The sequence below is a fragment of the Ylistrum balloti genome, unplaced genomic scaffold (assembly GCF_031769215.1).
Source record: "Ylistrum balloti isolate Yb309-2 unplaced genomic scaffold, AGI_CSIRO_Ybal_v1 Utg370816, whole genome shotgun sequence".
NCBI classification, from domain to species: domain Eukaryota; kingdom Metazoa; phylum Mollusca; class Bivalvia; order Pectinida; family Pectinidae; genus Ylistrum; species Ylistrum balloti.
Genome location: NW_026782472.1, coordinates 74,232 through 99,247, shown reverse-complemented (window position 1 = coordinate 99,247; position 25,016 = coordinate 74,232). Strand labels below are relative to the sequence as shown.

Here is a 25,016-nt window from a genome sequence, read left to right as displayed (position 1 = left end):
ATAATAGTTCGGCAGCTGTATTTAGAGATGTTATCATAGTTTGAGCATTCTTTTTATTTTTTTAACAACCAGGAAGTTTTTTTTCTTAATTTTTGATTTCCCACTCTCTTATTTTGGTAGTGACATTTTTGGAAAGTATAGCAATAAAACCCAATGTTGAAATAATATTCTAGTTATGACAGAGAAATCATATCCTATTTGTGACAAAGAATCATATCCTAGTTGCTGCGACAGAAATAATATACTATTTGTGACAGAGAATCATAGCATGGTTGTGACTGACAACTCACACCTAGTTGCGACAGAAGTCATATCCTATTTGTGACAGAATTACACGCTTATTGTGACAGAGAAATCATATCGTTGTTGTGACACAGAATCATATCCTATTTGTGACGAAAACATTCCCTTGTTGTGACAGTTACTCATACATAGTTGTCAAGGAGAAATCATATCTAAATCGTGTCAGAAATCACACCCTTGATGTGACAGAGAAATCACACCCTTGATGTGACAGAGAAATCACACCCTTGATGTGACAGAGAAATCACACCCTTGCTGTGACAGAGAAATCACACCCTTGATGTGACAGAGAAATCACACCCTTGCTGTGACAGAGAAATCACACCCTTGATGTGACAGAGAAATCACACCCTTGATGTGACAGAGAAATCACACCCTTGCTGTGACAGAGAAATCACCCCATTGCTGTGATTGAGAAATCATATCCTATATCTGACAGAAATCACACCCTTGTTAAGATAGAGAAATCATATCTTACTTGTTACAGAAAAATCAAACGCTGATTGATGATAGAAGACAAAGTCTTTAATGTTTATTCATGCACTTTAAAGGCATCCATATAACATTTTGAAAATCACTTAACAACACTGGGAGCAGACTCTTCAAAGCGTCAAAATCAGTAAATGCTGAAATACAAACATACCTTTACACACTACTCTCATGCGAAAAAAGCTGATTCTTCTTCCTCGACCTCTTATAACAATGCTGATAATATAAATATATTTTACACGGTTTTATTGGGGTTTTACGTGTAGATGTTATTTTTATCAGATAAATGTCATTTTCGTAGTAGAATTCCTTTCAATGGAAAAATATTATCTATTTACGGTAATAAACGTTTATAGAAAGCTATTGTACTAAATTACACAGCTGCTGACATTTCGAATCAGTTTTGTATCGGAGCTATATCATTGTTAATTAGTACCGGTATTTTCTTACCTTGTCATATTATTGATAATACAAGAGGTTTCTACCTCCATAAACATATTAAAATCAATTAAATCAGCGTCATATTAAAAAATTGGGTGTTACAACTCACTGCTGTAGTGTCATTGTGTTCATTCGATCACATGTATTTGATAGTCAAATAACAGTAGACCGTATAAGATTACTTGTCTGATATACAAACTCAAGAGGGTATTATGCAACACAAACACGTACAAAAGGTACTGTGTACAGTTAGCATGTGTATAACCTATACACCATTACTGTCTACAATTCACATGTAATACAAAACACCTACACACGTATAACAGTACTGTGTACAAATTAGCATGTATATAACCTCTACACCATTACTGTCAACAATTCACATGTAATACAAAACACATACACTCGTATAACAGTACTGTGTACAAGTTAGCATGTATATAACCTCTACACCATTACTGTCTACAATTCACATGTAATACAAAACACATACACACGTATAACAGTACTGTGTACAAGTTAGCATGTATATAACCTCTACACCATTACTGTCTACAATTCACATGTAATACAAAACACATACACACGTATAACAGTACTGTGTACAGTTAGCATAAAATACAGTTTCCATACACAAATATTATCTACAATTCAAATAATATATAAAACACATAAACACTTACACTAATGTGTATAATTTACATGTAATAATATACCCATACACAAAAGCTGTCTGCGATTCATGTAATATATAATAACATACACCAATATTGTCTACATTTCATATGTAGTTCAAACACATAAATGCGTAGAAAAATTCAGTGTAAAGTTAGCATGTAATACATTACTCAAAGACCTGCGTCGTTTTTTGTGTCTTCCACTTTCAAATTCTTTTCTAAAGTGTTGTATTATAGTTATTATGTGGTTAAAGATGCTATTTTAATGCAAACAAAAATTAAAAAATAAGAGCTTTGGCTCTGGTTTTCTCAAACATATTCACTTTTCATTTGATACATAAACATACCGACAGTTATCTGTAGGAGAAAAAAATACTAATACGGACGATATAGTTGTCATTTGTCCTAGCACACAAGAAAATCACGACGTCTAAATGAATTCAGCATAAAAGTTCATAAAATTTCCGTGTACAACGCTGGTTCAGATAAATTGATACACTGCAATATTACCACCGGCTCCTCCGATAACCAAGAAACCGTCTGAATGGTAGTCAATGCAGCAGGGTTTTGTTATTTCCGGCTCCGTTGACCATCCTCCAAGGTATTTGGCGCCATCTTGGAGGATCACTACCTTGCTGGATTGTTTGTTTACCATGAGCACCCTATCATTCTGTAGACAATGCGCATCGGCCAACCAGCTGGTTTGGTTCCGTTGAACACTCCTCATTTTTTTACCCTCGTAATTAAATATCACAGCTTCAGATCTTCGTTTGTCTGATACGACTAATATTCTATCGTTACAAGACACTGCCATTGGTTGTAAGGCTGCTTCTAGCCGAATTGTTCCTTGGCGCTTTCCCTTGCTATCATATCTTCTGACCTCGTCCCCGTCCGTCCCAAACAGGAGTATTTCTAAGGAAGTGGATGCAATGTAACGGAATGCATCGGCCTTGCATTTGATCAGTCCAACTCTCGTGTCGTTTTGATAGATCAACACGCCGTCAGACACTGCTATCGCAATTTTGCCTTCCACCACAGATAAACCAATTGGTGTTACTTTGATATCTATGAACCAATCGGTTTCCCCATTTCTAGTAAACACCTTTAGCTGTTTGTTCTCCGCGTCACACACAGCAATTCGCTGACTGGTAATCCATGCCACACCAGTTGGCTCCGGGACGAATTCGCTTCCGTATCCAATGTAACAGTTAAATGTCTTTATCAGACGATATTTCCCTCCGTTGACATAAGGTTGCGTCAGAGAGTGAAAATTCGGAGCTGACGGATGCTCGGTGACGAGAAGACTCCTTGGTGAATCTTCGTTACCGCCAATTTCAGATGCTGTCATTTCCATACAAGGAATTCTGTTCTCAGTGAAGACTTCTTGCTCCAATGTGCTTTGCACCGACTTTTCCTTTATCAGCTGTTCTATTGTTTCTGACATAGACACTTCAACCTTTGTCCAGTGTAGATCTCTCCGCAAGTTAGCATGTGTGATCGGGGTTTGTAGACGATCTTCAAAGCTTTCACGAAAGTACAGAATCTCCTCATCTCGCCCATTTTCTAAGAGATCTTTGCAAAGTTCTAATGGTTCCTTAAGTGTTTGGATATCTTCATCGATAAGTGTTTTGCGTTCTCCAAGACTTCTCCTCGACTCTTCAGATATCACTCGAACCGTTTTCTCAGTCTCGTTCATTTTCTGATCAATAGCGTCTTTCAGGGTTTTACAAAATGTTTTCAAAGACGCAATTTGGCTAATTTCCGATTTATCTATTTCTGACAGTAAATCGGTAATGAAGTTCTTATTTTCCTCATATATCTTCATTTGAGCCTGTGCTTTACTTATTTTTTGTTCCATATCTGTACGTCTAATCTTCATTGCATCAGCAGGTGAACGATATGTATGGTCCCTGTGTTTTAACAAGACGCAATCAAGGCAAACTAGTTGTGAACATGTCTCACAAAAGAATCTGACTTTTTCATTGTCATGATCGAGGCAAGGAATATCAGTTTTTTTGCGGATCACTTGATCATAAACACCACTCATAAGCTGCTCAATCGATATAGTTTGATGGTCAAAAGTTACTCGTGTACCCTGATGATTTTGTTTACATGCTTCACATAGATAGTCCATACACGTAATGCATATCCACCTACAAGCGGATATCACGTTCTTCATTTCACAAAATGTGCAGCTCTTTGTGCTTTTCTTTTTCGTGTTAATAACTTCAGATAAACTGTTTATGTAAAAGTTAGATTTAATATTTGCCGGTTGGCAGCCCGGTACTTCAAACGTCGCCCTGCAAAGAGGACATAATGCCTTGCATCCTTTCCGTGTTTTGTCAAAGTGACTGCTTATACAGCTGAGACAAAAGGTATGTAAGCAAGGAAGAACCTTTGGATCAACGTAGAACTCTAGGCAAATCTTACAGGTAAGAAATTCTTCTTCGATTGTTAACGACAACTCCGCCATACTGCTGTTGATGCGATCTGGAAAAAAAATCAGTGTCACCGTGGCTTCTCATATTATATTTAAACATTCCCCTTTATGAGTATACTTACTGAATTGGTACAGGTTAATAAAGCATCTATTAGTAGATTTGATCTGTCATTTGTCATGATGTGTCCAGAACACGAACACAATATTTCAAGTTAGTTTATCAAAATCAAAAGGTGCAATATATTAAAGTACTTACATTACGGTGTAAAGCAAGTCAGAACACATAAATACATGCTTGTGAAGAAATATATTCCTAATATTGATCAGGTAGTTTTATACCAGACTAAAAGGTATAATACAATACAACATACTCGTGTTCTGGTCTATTAGCTCCTTTATATCAGACACAAATTGGAATATCTGATCTATTTTAGACATCGATTGTTCTTCAGAAATATTACTCGTGCTATTAACACGAGAATACATCATACCACATATGTATGACCTCAGGTAACTGATATCGCTTACACATTTATCTGAATCGTGGAATATGTTTGCTTTACAAACAGTTAGTGATATAACGTATCGACAACATGTCGTTACATGCAGGTATACATGTGCAACCGGAGCACACATGACAGTTTGATTGTCTACTACAAATGAATCATTAAGAACTCTACATATATGCAATGCGACATTAATGAATAATGTGAGTTGGAAATATAATATATATATATGCATTACATAAGTAATCAAGTCTCGGTGTTTTTGTGAGACAGTGTAAAAAGCTCAACAACAAGCACATACAACTCATGAGCGAAAATAACTCCAGCAAATAATGAACACAGAAGATAACTGAAACACTGCCGTCCTCGATCCGAAGTATCAACTTACCAGTTTTAGTTACTATGTGCCTGTGATATGTTCCTGGTACTACTGTGGTTGCAGCCCATTATCTAAAGGAAAAACCACGTGACATGGATATGCACCGATAAGAGTAATCGCAAACATGTTTGTTGTAGATAATTTCCGATGCATGGAGTACTTGTGTTACTCGGGCATTATCGGATGTTATAGAGAGTCAAAGGTAAGCCAGTTACAGGCGGGTTTGAAACTGTGACTTTGTCACATATCATTCCTGTTTATGCTCCCGAATCGAAAGATCGAGGGCGTATTTCTTTTAATGCTGTCTGTGTGTCTGTTGTCAACATTAACCTCGCCCATAACTATTGCATCATAAAAGGTAGGGTTTTCATATTTAGCATGTGTATTGCTTGTGACAAGACCTTTCTGGTGGTATCAAGAATTTTTACCATGTGGTCTTGACCGTGACCTTTACCTACATTTGAAAGTAAAATAATTATTACCACAGTGAAGACATCAGTATTTCACAAAGCCTTATACAGTACATGTTAAACTTCATTGTTTTGTTAAAACCGGGGGCATAGTGTTTCATAAAAACATCTGAAATGTATGTCATATTTTCCTATGTTACTTCAATTTACATATGTTATCGTCAGTTATTATGTCGTTGCAATTTAAAACGAGATAAAATACTACATTGCAAGTGTTAATGGCATGTGTTTAGTTACAACAGGTACTTGCTGTGGTGTCGAGTTGATACTTAAGTAGGTCTTATTGAGTCCGACATGTAACACGCTTCGTGAAATATATTTACGTGACGTCATACAGTGTGTCATAAAAGAAGTCTTGACGAATATGACATCTAAGGATAAACTGTGCTTCATTCGATATTGATGGCTTTAAAAAACGCAAAAATATCATTGTTCATTGATTTTTTAATCATTTTTTATTCTTGCTTTTAGGCTGGAAGTCATATCAGATTTTAAACTCGACACAACAACAATAGTGCATTACATGGCATGGCGTCGGACGGGAAAATCAATGAATTAGAGTGTAAAATTTGTAAAAAATATCTTTAAAAATCCTCACATATTACCATGCTTACACACGTTTTGCCATGACTGTATTACCATGAAAACACAAGACAGCAACGGCCGATTCAGTTGTTTCATTTGTCATGCCGTCTTTGGTTCTGACGACGAGAGAAGGTCTGTACTTAATAGAAATACCTACATATCCAGACTTGTGGAACTGCATCTATTGAAGACAGATAAACATATTTGTATCGTGTGTCGGTTCAGAGATGTTAAGAAAAATGCCACACATTATTGCGTAGATTGTGGTGACATGTTGTGTAACAAGTGCGCGGAGCATCATACCTTCACAAGATTGACGTTTAACCATCAAGTTATCAAAAGAAAAGACTTAAAGGCAGGCAAGAACGACGACATTATACTAAAAAATCGCCTCTTTACCTGTGGTGACCATCCTGATACACAGATACAGTATTTCTGTAGATCATGCCCAATGCCGGTTTGTGAGCAGTGTTTAGTAAGTCACGGAAATGATCACAAGATTATAACAAAACAAGAAGCTCTTAAGACTTCGAAAAGAAAAGACATCGATCGGATGTTCACTGAACTTCAACCCTGTCTACGCCAAGCAATGACCGTACAACAGTTCGTTGAAAATGGTATCCAAGAGATCGAGAAGAAAGAGGTAGAAATTCCGAAAAAGGTTCAAAGTCTTTGTGACAAGCTAAAAACTGTCATAGATCAGAAGGGAAAAGAAGCAAAGGAAATGGCGTCATCAGAACTTGCAGACATTAAACAAAAACTGACAACACAAAAAGTAGAAGTAGCTGCTTATTTGGAAAAGATCGAGCCATCACTGGAGCTATGTGAAACCCTCATTTGTGGTGCTAATGCATTACATATATTACCTATTGAAGATTTGCTTCTCAAGAAGCTTTCATCTTTAACAGCCATCGATCGCCCATCCGATTGTCTAGAGACACAGTCGCTGGATGTAAAATTCCAAACTTCTCTAATGGATTCAATTTGTCTTGCAAATTTGACAAGCATCGAATTTCGACAAATCATCGAGGAAGACGTAACTGAAACGAACCCTGTTCCTTCTCCTCCGGAGATTAATCAGAGTAAATCAGACGAACAAAAGAAGCCAATACTTGTCAAATGCAGCGACCAATCTCAAAATAGTAGCAAAACGACACAGCCTAAGATAACAACGCATGCAAAATCGAATAAATCTAAGGACACCAAAACTAAGCAATTTACAAGCGGAAAGAAACAGGCTGGACTGGATGCTTCTAGATATGAGGATAAAAAAGAGGTGCTTCATTCACAAAATAAAACAAGTATCCAAACCCTTGCGGCAAATGTGAAACCATTGACAATCACTACAGAAAACGATCTGAGCAAGTCTAATGTAAAAAAGGAGGAAGATGTCAAGCTGAATCCCAGTGATAAGATAATTGCATCTGGATCAGCAATTGTCAATAGATACCAACAGATTCGATGTTTCTCACTGGATACTCCTGCCGACACTCTTAAACCTATGGTGACGTCAGTGGCATGGGTAAATAGTAATTCTTTTGTAGTCAGTGACCGGGATAACAACAAAATTAGTGTTTTTAACATAGATGGGACTGTTGAGTGGAGTGCACCAGTAGATAGTCCTCTGAATGTTGCCTGTGCTAAAGACGTAGTTGCATGTTCTAGACGAGGCTATATTACATTATTCAGAAACAAAACACGAATTAAAGATATTCATATAGGCAGTAATAACATCACACCTCTTTTAACGGGAACAGTCGACGAAACCTTCCTAGGTACAACATCTCATGGCCGAAATAGCATGGCAACGTTTACTACAAGTGGACAAAGAGGAACAGCTATCCAGGTTGATGGATGTAACGTCAACTTGATATCTAGTAATAACCAATGGCATATTATCTCGGACTGGTCCATGAACAGTCTTTTATTCATTGACAAAACATCTGGACAGATATGCAAAGAAACCTGTTTACCTGAACCAAGAAAGTGGGGTCACCACGGGGGTCACTGCACAGATGAGAATTGTGTGTTGGTGGCAGACTATCATGGAAATAAAGTAATCGTCTTGTCAAACGACGGCAAGTATCTACATAGCTGGTCTCTACCGTCGGCAATCTACCATCCATGTGATCTAGATTTTCATAGTAGTGGACAATTAATTGTTACATCTAATAAGCAAGTGGCAATCTTCACGACAAACATGAAAAAGCAGAATAAGAAGCTGTAAAAAAGACAAATTGCCGTAAAATATCTGATCAAATGCAGTATTTTATCAGTGTACAATCCTAGTCCGAATGACGTAAAATACTGGTATATCAAAACTGAAAATGTAAGTTTATGTTGACGCGGTCAAACACAATATATATGATTTTGTAATCTTTGCTGGCAACAACTAACAATAAATCGAGATATTTGGATATACATGTTTACGTAAGAGTATATTCGTTTTCTTATACCAAAAGCGCCATAAATTAACAGAAAGATATCAAGGACATGAATACACTGTCGTGGTGTTGTGCGTTTTCATTTGTTTCATATGAGAGTTGACGCCACAGAAATGTGTTTTAAACTGAAGGTCCAGTGTTTGATGCATAGCAAAACAACACATGATTTTTGATTATTTTATCTAAAAGAACTTCTTGGCAATGTTTCTCTAAATTTACTGTGAAGATTTACCTGGGTGAAAACTTTAACGATTTACTGCAAAAACACCTAACTCTGAGTGCGTGACATGATACAAAAATATGCTCCCAACCCACACACAGCACATGAGTGACGATGTTTAGCAGAAAGATATTCTGTTGATTATTAAGACAATCTATCGGTTAACAATCGATTAGTAGTTTCAATACCTATATTTTATTGAAATAAACTTAAAACTGCACAATATGTGTAAGAGAGGAGAAAAAGAGACCTTTTAGGGCTAAAATATGTTCATATTATATAGTCTGAGGCTTATCTCTACCTTAAAACATATCCGACTTTTATGTTTATGAAGGACAACTTTATCTTTAACTTTTTTTTAACTTTTATCTTTGACTATAGACTTCTTTTTTAAACTCCCTGGACAGCTTTGTCTGTTTACACTAAACTATTTCATCAAAGATAACACAGCTAAAGGTAATATCATAGCAGGGCGTACAGATGTGTTAAGTCAGATAAAATATGACTGCCTATTAAAACAAGGACAATGGATGATATAACAACTTTGTTTGAATCAACTTCAGGCGGTTATGTTATTTTCATAAACAAATGTATCACCATATCTCTCTCTGTCTTAATTGAGGTTTTGGACTGTCAATAAATGAAAAAGCAACAGCGGCGTCCCTTTCAAATTTTCTGTCTGGTGTGGATCTCAAGACTGTAACTTGCATTTATGCTGACAAATTAACGTTCAACTATTTTAATTTTTTTTATAAGTTCACAAATTATGTCGGTGAATTAGACAACGAATTTTAATACTATCATTCTTTGTCCTATTCACGTTGTTGTTAATCAAAGTCTCTATCATTTTGAAGGTACAGTCGAATCTCGATAATCCGGACACATTGGTCCCCAGCAGTATTTTTCCGGATTGTGAATCTTCCGGATTGCTGGAAAATGACCTTGATGTCCGTCGAACTTGTCATTACCATCCAGAGGTGTTGATCACGTATGCCGGACTGAGTACGTATGCCTGCACATGGTACATATTCACATCATGTGTGTTGTTTGAGAGATGCATGTTTGTGAAATATTATGTATATTGTGGATATAATTAAACATGTGATAATAAATTATGTTAATTACTAAAGATTTCAAACATTCCTTTGATGAGTTTGGGCATTATGTCAATGAATCTGATTCATCGATTCCCGTCTGTTCTTCCTGTCACGTACACAGGCACTCGAGGCCAGGATATTATTTTTTAAACATTGATTTTTGTTTTAGCACTCATGACTGACGTTATTTAAACGAAATATCAGCAGAATTCAAGTTTATGTGCCGGTTGACAAATCCGAGGTCCACGGTCATTAAAAATACACAAGGCAAGCAACTCCAGATTTTAAAAAATCGACCCCTCGCTTGGAAACTGGCTCAAAAAAAGTAGTTATGATAAGTTCCTTGTAAAACAATATGTATCCGTAGGTAGTGTGTATATTTACCTTTTATTTGGTGCATAACATTACAGGCAACGAGAAATTCACAATACGTACATGAGATTAACATCTCAATAACCGGAGATTTTATCGTCTATGTAATTATCTTTGACGGAAGTAACATGCCATTTCAAGGGCGGTCACTCCGACTTTTTGGGAGAGGAGTTCCGGATAGCACTATACCAGTGAACAGGTAAGAAAGGTTCCGATGTCATTACGCGCGTAACTTCAAAATAGATATTTTTTATTTCTACAAATACATTTGCGGGGATGGAAAAATAATGGCTGGGCAAAGAAAGTCCACATTTGCCAATTCGGATACAATATCATGGTAAGGGATTATACAGAATGCATCAACTTTCAATCAAGCTGGCGGTAATGAGAATTTTTTTTTCAAAAAAAAAATAGAAAAAAATCATGCAGATAATGAAAAAAGGGCGCAATTTATGAAAAATATCGTGGGGGAAATATATTAACTTAGAAATTGGAAATTAAATGATGCATTCTGTATAATCCCTTACCATGATATTGTATCCAAATTGGCAAATGTGGACTTTCTTTGCCCAGCCATTATTTTTCCATCCCCGCAAATGTATTTGTAGAAATAAAAATATCTATTTTGAAGTTACGCGCGTAATGACATCGGAACCTTTCTTACCTGTTCACTGGTATAGTGCTATCCGGAACTCCTCTCCCAAAAAGTCGGAGTGACCGCCCTTGAAATGGCATGTTACTTCCGTCAAAGATAATTACATAGACGATAAAATCTCCGGTTATTGAGATGTTAATCTCATGTACGTATTGTGAATTTCTCGTTGCCTGTAATGTTATGCACCAAATAAAAGGTAAATATACACACTACCTACGGATACATATTGTTTTACAAGGAACTTATCATAACTACTTTTTTTGAGCCAGTTTCCAAGCGAGGGGTCGATTTTTTAAAATCTGGAGTTGCTTGCCTTGTGTATTTTTAATGACCGTGGACCTCGGATTTGTCAACCGGCACATAAACTTGAATTCTGTTGATATTTCGTTTAAATAACGTCAGTCATGAGTGCTAAAACAAAAATCAATGTTTAAAAAATAATATCCTGGCCTCGAGTGCCTGTGGTCACGTAGGGGTTATCGCTCTTGTGGTTTTCTCGGAATTCTAAATTTAGCCTTGGGTAATTTCCACTTTCGTTTCCATACATGGATGCTGGTTATTTCTCGGGTTCGCCGTATTGACTAACAACTAACTGTTTTCTGTCCCGGGAAACTCTCTCTGTCAATACCCTTGCATATGTAGAAGTTTATCAACCGAGTCTATGTTCTCTTCTGTGTTGTGTGTCGTCGTAGTGGTTTGTTCGAAATAAGATAAGCTAAGGCAATGGCGGACTGGGCTTGGGCTATGGTGACTGGTTCGGGCTCTGGGTCTGCTTGGTCGTCGTCTTCGTCGCTGTCGGCGGTAGTGCTGACCTCATCCCTTCGCACTAGGTGTATATGTACAGCTTATTATAGTACAGATATATATATCACTTGATCCACATCCATTCTTTTTATACGTTTTCATTGCATATGTTTGAAATACAAACAAACCTATATATAAACTTAGGTAACAAATCTTTATATACATGCAACATGAGTGTGATAAGTCGACCACGTGTACTTTTAACGCGATAACCAAATAACATTCTGTTTACCATGTTCTGTTAAGGAAGTTTAGGTTTTTTATACTTCATGCTTACAAAATGAAATAATCATCGTTTGGGACTACACTTACCGAATCTATCTTAATGACTTAATGTAACCTTCCTGGTACCATAGCTATTTTTTTTAACTCTTCTGTATATGAATGCTTTTACTCATTAAAATTATTAGACATGGCAGTCATAATCGTCTCTCAATGTATAGAAATGGAAACGTGATATTTCAACAATTATAAATAAAGCAAAATTAGACATGATTCATTGTATGACTTCTATCTCAGTAGTGCAAAGAAAGGTGTTTTACATCTACACCTGAATAATGTTATGTTACGTGTTCTACCCAAGCTATTCTTAATTGTTAGATAACACTTGAAACCTTGCGTTTGCTCTATACATTAATATGTATTTATTTCCAGAAGTATATCATATTTCGCTCATTCCCTTGCGGAATATTTTTTCAAAGTTTTGGAATAAAGACTGAAAATGTAATAAGGGTTAACGAAATCAGAAATAGATAGATATATCATTAAAATCCTTTATGTCTCATGCAAATTCTGATTTAACTGCCAGTCCTTAATCTTCTTTCTTGGATAGAAAACATTCAGTACACCAATGTTATATGAACATTTATTTTCAGACGTCCTCCCCTTTTCACTGTCCGGGTGTAGTCAGTTACCCACCACCGGGAATGATTACTATTTTACCTGTTATACCTTGTTTAAACCTCTCTGAAAAGTGATACATGATATTCTTTTGTTATCAACATTAATACAACTTTAACCGAGCAGATAATTGAAGGCTAACACGAAGTCATTTCTGGTGTGATATTACATAACGCGTATAGCAAACATCCAAATCAGTTAAAATCTATATTGAAGAGTACTACTAAACATGTGAGTGATCGGACGTCTTACCCTTGCATCAGTGGAATATAATGCATGCTTATCGGAATTGTTTTACCAGACTGGCCAGACATGTCCATGTTCTTCTTAATCAGAGTCTCGGTTTTCCATTTGCAAGCAGTAGGCAAAGGTTTATCATAACAGCTGAATTCAGATACCTCGTCATTGATATTTATATTTTACTTACAGTATACAGTTCTTCTAGAAAAAATATTTGATATTATGAAACAACGTCAAAGTGTAAATCGTAAGTAAATATATGATTGCAATGAACTAGTAAACCTATTCCCCAGTACATCGAAGCTGTACTGATATAAGAATAGAATTGCCTATTTTTCTGAAGATCTTTATAAATTACACTCGATTATTTGTACCTAATATATCAGCTGAGAAAATTCATTCCAGTTTACGACTATTTCATTATACACTGACATTGACACTGAAAACAAAATAGTATGGCGGATATGTGAAATGGGCGTGCACTTCCGGAAAGAAGCATGATAATTTGTCCTGGGGGGTTTTGGGTATGCTAATTTCAAAAATTGCGGGAACCACGACCTCACTCCAGCCGTTCCCGCCAAAAATCTGGAAATTCAAAATGGCCGCCACAAAAATTATTTCGTCCATGAAATTCCTCTCAGTGCCCCGATTTCAATGATCTTGATGTTTATACCTATATTTTTGAGGTTTAAGGAATGTAAAAAAAAAAAAACGCAATTCAAGACTTATAAAGTTTTCCTTCATATGTTTATTTTTTTTTAAATGTCATAATCCGTATCAATTAGGTGACAAAATGTCTTTAGGACGTACCATTGTTTGAACAATCCGAACCTGATAATTTAGTTATAGATTGTTTGGTGAAGTATGGGAGAATCTCGCTTAACACAAGAGTTCCTGTCATTAATAGTAATGTCATTTAATAAAAAAAAACTGTCCTGAGCAGAAGCACAGCTGTGTACACGGCACATTTGCTTTGACACACTTGCATCGCCGAGTACATTCCTTATTGCACCCACATTTCAACAGTTCCTGACAAGCTTTGGCTGCCTCTGGAAGGGATGTCCAGCATGGAGTCCATGGGGAATCATCTTTCACTCTCTTCCACCCCCATGATTCTGGTGAAGGAACATCCGGCTCGCCAGTAAGTGTCTGTCCCCAAATATAGCCTGCCTGGTAAACAGCCCTTTTCACGTGCTGTTCAAGAGCATTCAACGTCCGAGGAATGTTTTCCATCTTATGGTTGTGAGTGAACAAGTATTTCCTGGCTTCATTCACATGACTAAGTCCTGATGTTCGCTGGTACAGTAGAACCACGTAACTTTCTATTTGGTCCATGTCGTTGGGTGTTACTTGAGTTGGAGCACAAATGTAGCTGTGAGCTGAGTCATACTGCGCCCTACAACCCAAGCTGTTTTCTTTCCAATCCCGAAGAATGCAGAAACAGTATCACATCCTGATATCGCGTGCATAGACCCCATTATGTATCATTGCCTAGTTCAGCTGAAATTAGGTCACAGGGGATGTATCTCAGTTTAGAACCATGACCGAATGCTACCCACATTTCACAATCGTTTAAGACGCTTGATGCAGCAACTGCGAGAACCACCACATCTGTATCAGTGGCATGTATCATCACTTTGATGAATCCTTGATGGAATGCATGGGAGGCATGAAACAGGAGCCGGGTGTCCGCTTCTTCGTGAGTGCAGGACAAGTCTGAGAGGTCAGCATGAAACAGCGCTCCGGACTTTTGTTGAGATGATTTGTTTTCCTTGGGGGGATTGGAACTCTTTTACAGCATCGGCAAGAAGTTGGAACAGGCTCTCTTTGTTTGAATCACACTAAAGAAAGTTCTTCCAACTAGCAGGAATTTTAGTGTTGTTTGCCACTCGAATTTGGTTACCAGTTCCACGATTCTGTCGTGTTTGTGACTTTAGGCTGTCTTCCTTATAGATATTCCAAACAACATGTAAATGGGCAACATCCTGTAGCATGCGTTCTAAAGAGGGCAAGAACACCAATTGTGAATAGTTCTGGAATGTTTTCACAATTTTCTTTGACTTCTTTGGATCAAGTGTCTGAACAAGGGCAGCGCCATCAACAATTTTAACATGAACATGTGGTGTAGATTCTGATTTTGGTGCCAACGATTCCAAACATTCCATCAAATCAGACTTCTTCGATTTGTGCATGATGCGATTTGATGCTAGTGATGGAGGCCAGGCATGATTTGCATGCATGAAGAAGGCATCCATATCACTGTCTCGAGCTTGGCATGACATGTACATCCGTGAGAAGAGATTAGCAGCATCACACATGTTAGAGATTTTGGTGGCGGACTTGGTAGGCTTCTTTCCCAAACTAGCATTAAACAGAGGCAGTTTGTTTTTGTGAATTTTGTCATTGAATGATGTGCAATCAGCATTAATACGCTCTGCAACGAACTTCTGGTATTGTGTTTTGCGAATATTTTCTGCCGACTTTATTTCATTTACAACGATATCAGGCATTATTCGTTTGGTGTCAAGCGTATACAAATCTGTGCCAGTATCTGCAAAGGGGTTTCCTAGTTCCTCCATCACATCAGTGACGTTCTTGACTTGTGATATGAACGCCTTCTGTACACTTGGTATCTGTTCATGGTGGCGATCTGTGTCTTTTTTCATGTAGTGTTTTTCATAGTATCCAATCAAAAGCCTAGCTGTTTCTTGGCCCGTCACCATCCATCGTGTCAATGCGGCTTCATTCTCTGTGATACCTATAGCACCACCATGTCCGTTCATCATTGCATTCAGCTGTTCATGAACCTGGTCATGGGCTAGTGCTGAGAACTTGAGTGTAGATTTCTCTGAGTGACGAAGTTGCCTTTAAGGAACTCTGCATAGGTGTCTGGACTGTTAATCTCCAGGGCAAGAAGATTTTTGACATGAATTGTCATCCATCGTGAATAGTGGAAGTTGTCAAGGGTAAACATCCATGGAATAATTTTTCCAAGAGAATCCAGGTAGGACATAAAATTTGGTTGACGCTGTGATCTAAGGAACTGTAGGAGTAGGCATTCCAACTGCCAGACTTTAAACCAGTAATCAAACATCATAGCATAGTTGTCGTTTTTCTGGTGTGTTCTTTTAATATTCACCATATGAACTCTGAAGCAGGATGAACAGAGCTGCTGCTGTTATTTGATGAGCCCACTGACCTCTGGAAGTGTATGAACCTTTCTGCAGACTAACGGCACGCCCCTCAGTTGTAACATTGGCTTGAGTCATTACATAAATCCAGCCACTTCCGTCAAGCCAGTCGCCAATGACTTTCAACAGAGCCATTTCAATGTGAAGTCTTTCCCCATACTTTTCAGGCAATTTCCGTTGAATTCTTTTGGCAATTGAACTACGGAGGTGTTTTTTTATGCGGTGATTCGGTCATGTCCATACAAGCTTTTTCTTGCAGCTTCCTGGCTCTATCGACACTTCATGCACGCTTCCTGTTTCTGAAAAATAGAAAGATACATTGTTAAATGTATTTCTATTGAATACATAGTCATTTTACTACCTGATCGATTCGCCATTTGTTTTGATAAACATTTGAAGGAAAACTGTATAAGTCTTGACATGTGTTTTATTAGATTCCTCGACCTCAAAAACATAGGTATAGACATCAAGATCCTTGACATTTTTAAAACATAAAAAATAAACAGTTAATGTAACAATTTATATATCAATAGTTTTACATACACTCAGCAATGTTTTCAATCACTCGCAATTTTAAAGTCTGTATAACGCCATGGTTTCATGCTCTATCCCTTTAACAGTCCATATACCGCAATAGTTTCAAACAATTTCCCTCTATCAGCACCGCAATGGTTTCAAACACTCGCCCGTTAACAGTCTATCAGCCGTCATGATTTCACAAAATACTTCTGGTTTTTGTGTTAATACTCTGTTTTTTTGTTTTTTTTAATTGTCATCAGTTCACTGACCTAGGTAAACGTTTTTGTGATTCTGAGATCTCTACGTATGAAGTGTCACTCTGAAGTTTTGGTTACATCTAATAAAGGTAGTCAAATAGTCAGGGAAACATCACAAACAAGCTTTATTGATAACACCTTAAGTCATCGAAACAGTTAGTCGAGGATGATTGTGTTCACCTTACCCTGTCAAACATTTACTGCTATAAACTGTTTACTGCCTGCTTAGACCATGTAATATTGTACAGATTATATAAGGAAACAAAAAATGTTTAAGAGTACTGAACATGTTTATACTTTATGAGAAAATTCGTAGGACTGAAAAGAGCCATGCATAAAAACCAAAGGAAATAGTCTGTGTACGAAATCTGTAAAGAAACAAAACTAAAATAATCTATATCGTTTAAGGTGGTTTAATTTCTGTACAAAACACGGATTTAAACGGAGAGCGGAGTAGAGCGGGGTACGGCGAAGTGTTCTAAACTAAATTATGCATGCAAACGTTTAGCAAACAGTATGGTTCATTCATATAATCAACCAAAAGAAATTTGGAACTTTGTATCATTACGCCTTTGCTAAGACTTGTAATCAAGATCTTTCAGAACAAGTTTGACAATGATAACCCAGTTAATCACCAGCTTGCACGCTTCAAATTTCATTTCAAGTTAAGTCACGTTTAGCTGCACTCCAGATATTGTCATTTACAGTGTTTCTCTCTGAGATTTTTAAAGTGGAGTTACACATGAGTATTATTTTGGTCCTACCTTTTCGGTGTAAACAAAATAATTAAAATACCTATGCTTAAAATTACAATAAGTCTGGAAAGAAAATTAAACTAACCATAACTTAATCGTCTGGCCAACATATTATCAGTATACAACTTCATATTAAATTGCATCTCTGTATCTGTAAATGTTAAAGAGTCTATGAGCTGAAACTGAATTATGACAGAATGACGACCATGTTAACACTATATTGCCCCGACTATGCATGTGAATAGATTGGACATCCTTAACAGTATAACGATATTTAGAGTAGATATTCTCACCATTTCCATTTAATCTGATAATCACTTAATTATTTGATGAAGAGTGGCATATACTATGATGAAAACAATGCTGGATTATGAAATGGTTGAAAAATCCGTCATAGAGAATTACCTAAATAGTAGGGAATCCTGCCTTAAACTCAGCTAATCAAATGCTTAGCAGTGGGACGTTTTATACCTAAAACTAAGGATAAATATTCCAGTCAAAGATAACAAGAGAGGTCTTTTTTAGTCGTTTTATGATGTTATCATTGCTTAAACAGCAAGTAAAGAGAAATATAATTCTACTTCCATGTCCGTTAAATAGTACAAGACATACACTAAGGTGGGGAACAGTTGGTATCAGACGATAGAGCCTTGAAATCATATCAATGTATGATATTTGTCAGATGAGAACTGATATACGTCAGGAATCAATCGGGTAGCATTTTTATTTGAAATATTCACTGTAAATATTATTCAGACTACACAGAAAATTGTTATATGCCTTCTTAACTTTATTTGCCTAGTTAGCTTAACGCATTCACAACCTTATTTGCCAGATTAGGTATTATCAGCATTATACAGTAGGGTAGGATGCCGTCACAAAGTCAATGTTCAATTATTCTCTGTGGCCAGTCGTTCAAAGCCTTTCTATGTGAACTAATCATTCTAATGATAGTGCAGTAGCGTAGTTTATACATGTACGCAGATTAATGGAAGGAGCTTCAAAAACTGGTTATATCAATTCCACAACTAATATGGAAATATTGCAAGGCCCTGTACCAGTAGCTTAAACGTTGATAAACTAAACTGAAATACATTGTATATCAGGGTCCTGTCCCCAAAGCGTACTAAGATTAACAGACTTTATCCTCTCAAAAGTTAACCGGACTCCCAAAACACTATACAGTTTATTTAAACCATGCCTTAAATGAATCCAGTTGTGCGTGACGTACACAATGCAGATGAATACGTGATCTATTATTTTCGATATGTATCACTTTCTTAGGTTGGTATTCACCGAGAAAACAGGTTGCTCATTTAAAACTACGATTTAATGCTACGTTTGTACAAGTGTCCAGATTTAGCACAGGGAAAGGGATAGGATTATTGTGCATTTTGTTCAGTAAAACATGTGTTAACATTTACATTTCATATTTCATATATATTTGGATAACAATCCCTTTCAATTAGCGCTTGAAAGGTTTTCAAAATAGGTTGGCTCTTGTTTTCTAATATGATCATGTCTAGACATGAAAATTTAAGGAAATCTAAATAGGAAAGTTAACATGAAAATGTCCCTTCCCATAAGCTGCATTTGTGTCTTTAATTTTGACAGTCCGAAAATGAGACGCAGTATTCCAAGGATAAAATAATCTCGATACAAATAAGGAAATGTAGTTTTTGGATAAATAGATAATAGTAGATTAACTTAAATCTGGTTTTTAATTTTTCAACTGTTTTCTTAATAAGGTAAGGCAGTAAGTAATAAACCATTCTCGAAAAAGCGTGGAAAGTAAGTCATTGCTCCTCTAGGGCCAAGATATTTGCACAGCCAAAGTTTCCAAAGTATGCACTGTTCAAATCAAATCATTCTTTAGATTCTTTAAATTAACTCTGAAACACTTAATGTGGTCGTATTTTGGCATGATCAATAAGCAATGTTTGAGATATGTTAAAATAAGAAAGATAAATCTGATAGAAATCGATACTAAAGCATTGAGTGTTTCTTTTATGCCTTAATCAGTGCAATAATCATACACTCACAAGTTAGCAAATACTACGCTCTTTTAACGCTTTGTTTTTCCCGCACTGCATCTGTTGTCCGCCTGATGATCCTCATTTACGTTATCTTCTTGTGGTGAATCATCCGCCGTCTTCCATCTTGTCAACGAATGTTATCGACATGCGCATACGTCTCTGAAAGTCCCTTGTGGCTATATTTTGGTACTCGAGTTGGAGATTGTTTTAACATTCCGGAGGGTGGATATCATGTTTCAACAATGTGGAAATGCTAAGATAAGACCAAATCAGGAAAATATACACAGTCGTATAAGTTTTACTTCACTGAAAAATTCCACTATGAACAACTTGTCCAAATGTTCTGGTGACGCAATAATATGCTATTAACTTTCGCGCATTTGACTTGAATAGTTTTCTCAAATCCCACACCAAAGATCTGAATATCTCCCTCAAAAAATTTATATCTTATACATTCTTATATCATTGCAATATACATGTATGTCATAGAAAAATGAACATATTGACTGATGTGACCATTTGTTGTGTTTTGTATAAACCTTGTCAACTGACAGTAGTTAAAAAGTCAAGCGAATACAGGTATGTTCAGTTATTTTATCAGTGAGTAAACTACTATGGTACCACAAGCTCCCCCTATAACGAGCAGCCCATCTTGGTGATAGTCTAGACACGTCGGCTCTTTGATTTCTGGCACAGTAGACCACTTTTCCAGTAATTCCTCACCGTCTTTGAGGATATGTACCTCAGTAGATTGCTTGTCCAACAGGATGACGTTATTATCCTGCATGCAGTGTGCGTGAGGAAGCCTCGATTTTGTCGCATGCTTGATCTCTCCTAATTTAAATCCTTTGTGATTTAACATTAGAATTGACGATTTCTGTGTGTCTGATATCAGGATTGTTTTCTTATTGCTAGACACGGCAGGAGGAATGACGACATTTACAAACGGAAAATCCTTTTCGTAGTGCAATCCCAATGCATTATACATTCTCACTGTAGTTATGTCGTTTCTAAAAAGAAGGAAATGTGATAAGGATGCTGCAATACGACAGAATGCTCCTGTTGGGAATGACAGTATTCCTTTTTGGACGTCGTTTTCGACAATCATAACTTTACTTCTGTTGGATATTGCAATTCTATTACCACAAACTGCAATGTTCGTGGGTTTGTCCACTTTAAAAGACCAACTTAAAAGTCCGAGTTTTGAAAATACTAGGAGATTTCCATTAGCGCTATCACATACGGCAATTTCCTGATTATTAAGCCAAGCTACATCTATTGGTAGCACTGGTTTTAATTTTGACATGCAACTGAACTTATGTGAAAGCTTGAACATTTGGCTGTGATAAGTTGGGGCTTTCGTGGTATCAAACTTGGCCTTGACCTCTTCTGTAGGTTTAGTCGTGTTATGTTTTGCTCTGCTATCTGTTTTCGTTGTCACCAGTTTATCACAGTTGGCGACTGCATTCGCCGATCCGTCTACATCAGCTCCATGTAGGTGTGGCGTTGTAGCATTGGCACTGACATTGGTAGATTCAGATTGGCCTTTGTTATGAATGTCATCACAATTGTGAACAGGACTTTCACGTAACGTACATGGTGTTTTCACGCATTTTACAACTTCCTCTCTGATATATCTGTTAACTTCTTCAGGCATTGAAACGCTTGCAATGTCCCATGTCAACTCTGACAGTATATCTTCCTGCTGTTGATATTTTGAAAGTCCATCTTTCAATGTATCTTGAAAATACAGTATTTCCTCGTCGCGCCCCTCTGCTAAGAGTTCCTTACAAAACTGAAATGGCCTCTCTAAGATATCAATTTGTTTTCCAATCTCATTTTTTCGTGTGGATAACGTTTTTTTGGATTCTTCAGAAACCTTTCGGATTTCGGCTTTAGCCTTTTGTATTGTTTTATCAACTGTTTCCTTTAGTGATAATCCATAATCCTTCAGTGAAGATATGTTTGAGACTTCATCTTGCTCTACTGTTGACAGTGCATCAACAAAATACACCCGTTTTGCAACGAGCGACTCAATTTGCTTTTCTGTTGCTCTAAGAAGTACTTCTATTTCTTCTCTCTTTGTCGTAATAGCGGCCCCAGTAGTAAGGCATACATGCTTTTTGTGCTCCAATAAAATACAGTCACGACAAACTGTAGATGAACATGTTTCACAGTAAAATTTTAGAATTTCATCTTTATGCTTCTCACATTGCAATCTGTATGTGTTTCGTAGTTCTTTGTCGTATGTTCCTGACACTAACTCTACAACCGAAATGATATGATGAGTAAAAGTGATACGGGTTCCCAAATGATTGTCTTTACATTTATTACACAGAAAATCGCTACATTCAATACACATCCAATATGCTTTCTCATTTACATTTTTCAGAAGACAAAACGAACACTTTTTTACAGCAGTGGTTTTTGTCCTAACAACTTCTGTCAAACTGTTAATATAAAAGTTGGATTTGAGATTTTCTGCATTCTCATCAGGAAGTGTAAAGATATCTCTGCATGTCGGACATCTTGCGTTGACGCCATTTTTGCTTTTGTTGAAGTGTTGTGTTATACATTCCAAACAAAACGTATGAAGGCATGGCAGAATCTTCGGCTTTGTAAACAATACAAGACATATGGAACATGTCAATAACGTCTCCTTTATCACTGTAGATAGATTATCCATTCTTTTCTCCATATATGTGCACCTATAAAAAATAATTACAAATTCATACTTCCTTTGACAAAAATCAGTAATACCAACATGTCAACACAATCATAATCCAAGCTCAAATTCAAGAAACTTAGGAAGGCAAAATTGAACTAAAGAAAGGCATACACAAATACTCCTAAGAAAAGGTACAAGGAGAATAAAACCAGGTGTTCCAGAAGAGACAGTGTCTTCAGCTTTATCGACGACACCCGCCATTCAAATCCTGGTCAATTCAAGAAAGTAATGCCACGTTCTCAAATGGGAACGAGGTGTACACTGAAATTGTAAGGACGTCATTTATACAAGATACAAGAAAATGTATATAACATCTTGTACATACTTTTAAAGGGCTATTATCTGGTGCGATATATTACTGCGAGGTATAATTGTAACATCTTCTTGCGCTAGGCCAATATTTATAATGATACTGTTGTAAAACTACTGATAACCCTAACCTTTTAATACATTTGCAAAGAAAGGCGTAGCCTGCCACTAACACGGAATACGAATGAATATGGACAGATACTCCGATTTACTGTGTTAAATCAACCTAAACATTCTAAACCTTTAGTCGTTATTGCTGATAGGACAATTGTTTTTTTCAAAACCTGCCTAGCGTGACTTCTACTTTTAACATGAGTGCGACATGATGTAAAACGTATTGCTAATTTTATATGAATTGCAGAACAATATGTTTTTGATATCGATGATTTAAACAAAGGTCTATATAAAACAAATCAGTCATATTAGGAACAGACTGAAGAGATATCATTCATGAGTATGCAACTATTAAACTAACCTCACATAAAAATTATGATCTTATTATTCTGACTGGCAAGTTGTAATAACAGATTATTTTTAATATAAGCGTACGGTTGTTGAAATAAACATTTTTATACAATTTGAATACACCATGGATTTAAATCCACGCAGATGTTATTTCAGATGGATGCACTAATTTATGCATCGACTTGTTTTGAATGCAGATGTCAGTCCATACTTAAATGGGCGTTAGTATCAACCAGGAAGAAAAGAAACATATGTATATTTACCTCAGTAAAAATACGTCTATTAGTGGTGTGTCTTATGCCTGTGTCCAAACATATTGAACTGCTCAGTTCTCGTATTTTATGTTATACAAAGTTTTATGGTCAGTAATAACGACTGTTGTCTTTAGTAGCCAAGTGTTTGTTGCGATTTGTTATCTAGCATACATTTTATCATTGTGTGACAAGAGACTCGATTAGATAAGAAAATTCGATTACTTTTAATGATATTTATATATATAACGTCAATTTAAATACTTATTTGCATGTCTTGTTCAGCTGGCGAATCATCGTCAAATATAGGTGTGTCCTATATGTTATCTCTCATTTAATTATTCTGTTTTCATAGATATAGAGGGGAACAGAACTGTGGTTGTTTATTGTTTAATCGAACAAAGTTAAACAAGACAGAGAGTATCAAAAACATCACACATCTGTCAAAGTTAACCAGTAACTATAACATATAACACCGGACAAAGTCTCCAAAGACAGAGAATAGTAACTGTAACATAAAACATTGGGCAAATCTCGCGAGACAGAGAATACTTACCGTTACATAAAACATCGGACAAAGTCACACAAGACAGAGAATAGTTGTCATACCACTAAACATAGTACAAAGACGTGCAAGACCGATAATAGTAACCGTCACATCAAACAATGGACGCATGCTTCGTTGAATTTGCTTTGTGAAGATAGTTAATCAGTGCAAATAAAAAATCTATGAAAAAAAAGAAAGTTTAAAAAAGACGTTAGTTAAATGGTGCACGATAAAATGTATTACGACCGAATTTCACACATAATTTTTTTTTTTTTTTTTTTAATATGAAGTACAAAGTCAATTATTCCCCTCTTAACCTGTAACACTGCTTTTTAACTGTTGTATATACGTAGCAATAAAGCATTTACTACTAATGACTTCCACATCGTACCCTCTCAGATTTAACCCTATGTGTAAGGAATGTTTATATGTTACGGTCCTAGTAGAACAGTTACGAGATACAGTTTCCTTTGTTATTTTGTCCTACTGATCTAATCATAAATTTGTATTAAAATAAGTTTTTCACGTGTATAGTTATATTTATCTTGTTAGAAGTTCTGCTACCTTGTACTATTAAGCGTTGCGCACATATGTAAGTATTGACTTATCTTATCGGACAAGGCTGATTTCCTGTAAACATTTAACGATTAATATTTATCAAAACCACATGTACAATGATTACTCTAAAACATTCTACTGTACTTCATAGCACAAGACGCGACTTATTCGATTATATTATATATTGTCAATCTTTGACAAAATGCCAAATGTTTAGGATTTAAAAAGCGTTCCAACCAAAACCAAAATATATTTATGCACTACTGATCAAAGGTGAGATTTCTACATGCTTAAGCTCGATGCAATGCTGAAAAGTGATACTGCTGAGAAAACACACCTATAATAATGAGACAACATATTGCATAATCAAGTATAGCA

General features: G+C 36.4%; 3 protein-coding genes across 3 annotated transcripts; 1 reads left to right on the top strand and 2 right to left on the bottom strand.

The window, feature by feature from the left end:
• Nucleotides 1-2,391: 2,391 nt before the first annotated feature.
• Nucleotides 2,392-4,383, bottom strand: LOC132558724 (transcription intermediary factor 1-alpha-like). The gene has a single exon (XM_060223320.1). The coding sequence runs from the start codon at nt 4,381-4,383 to the stop codon at nt 2,392-2,394; it is 1,992 nt and encodes a 663-aa protein (XP_060079303.1).
• A 1,962-nt stretch (nt 4,384-6,345) lies between these two features.
• LOC132558723 (E3 ubiquitin-protein ligase TRIM56-like) lies at nt 6,346-8,517 on the top strand. The gene has a single exon (XM_060223319.1). It carries the CDS (start codon nt 6,346-6,348, stop codon nt 8,515-8,517), a length of 2,172 nt encoding a protein of 723 aa, XP_060079302.1.
• Nucleotides 8,518-16,444: 7,927 nt separating this feature from the next.
• Nucleotides 16,445-22,466, bottom strand: LOC132558722 (protein PML-like). Its single transcript, XM_060223318.1, has 2 exons — nt 20,402-22,466; nt 16,445-16,512 (listed from the first exon to the last, which is right to left on the bottom strand). Exons 1-2 carry the CDS (start codon nt 22,464-22,466, stop codon nt 16,445-16,447), a joined length of 2,133 nt encoding a protein of 710 aa, XP_060079301.1.
• Nucleotides 22,467-25,016: the final 2,550 nt, after the last annotated feature.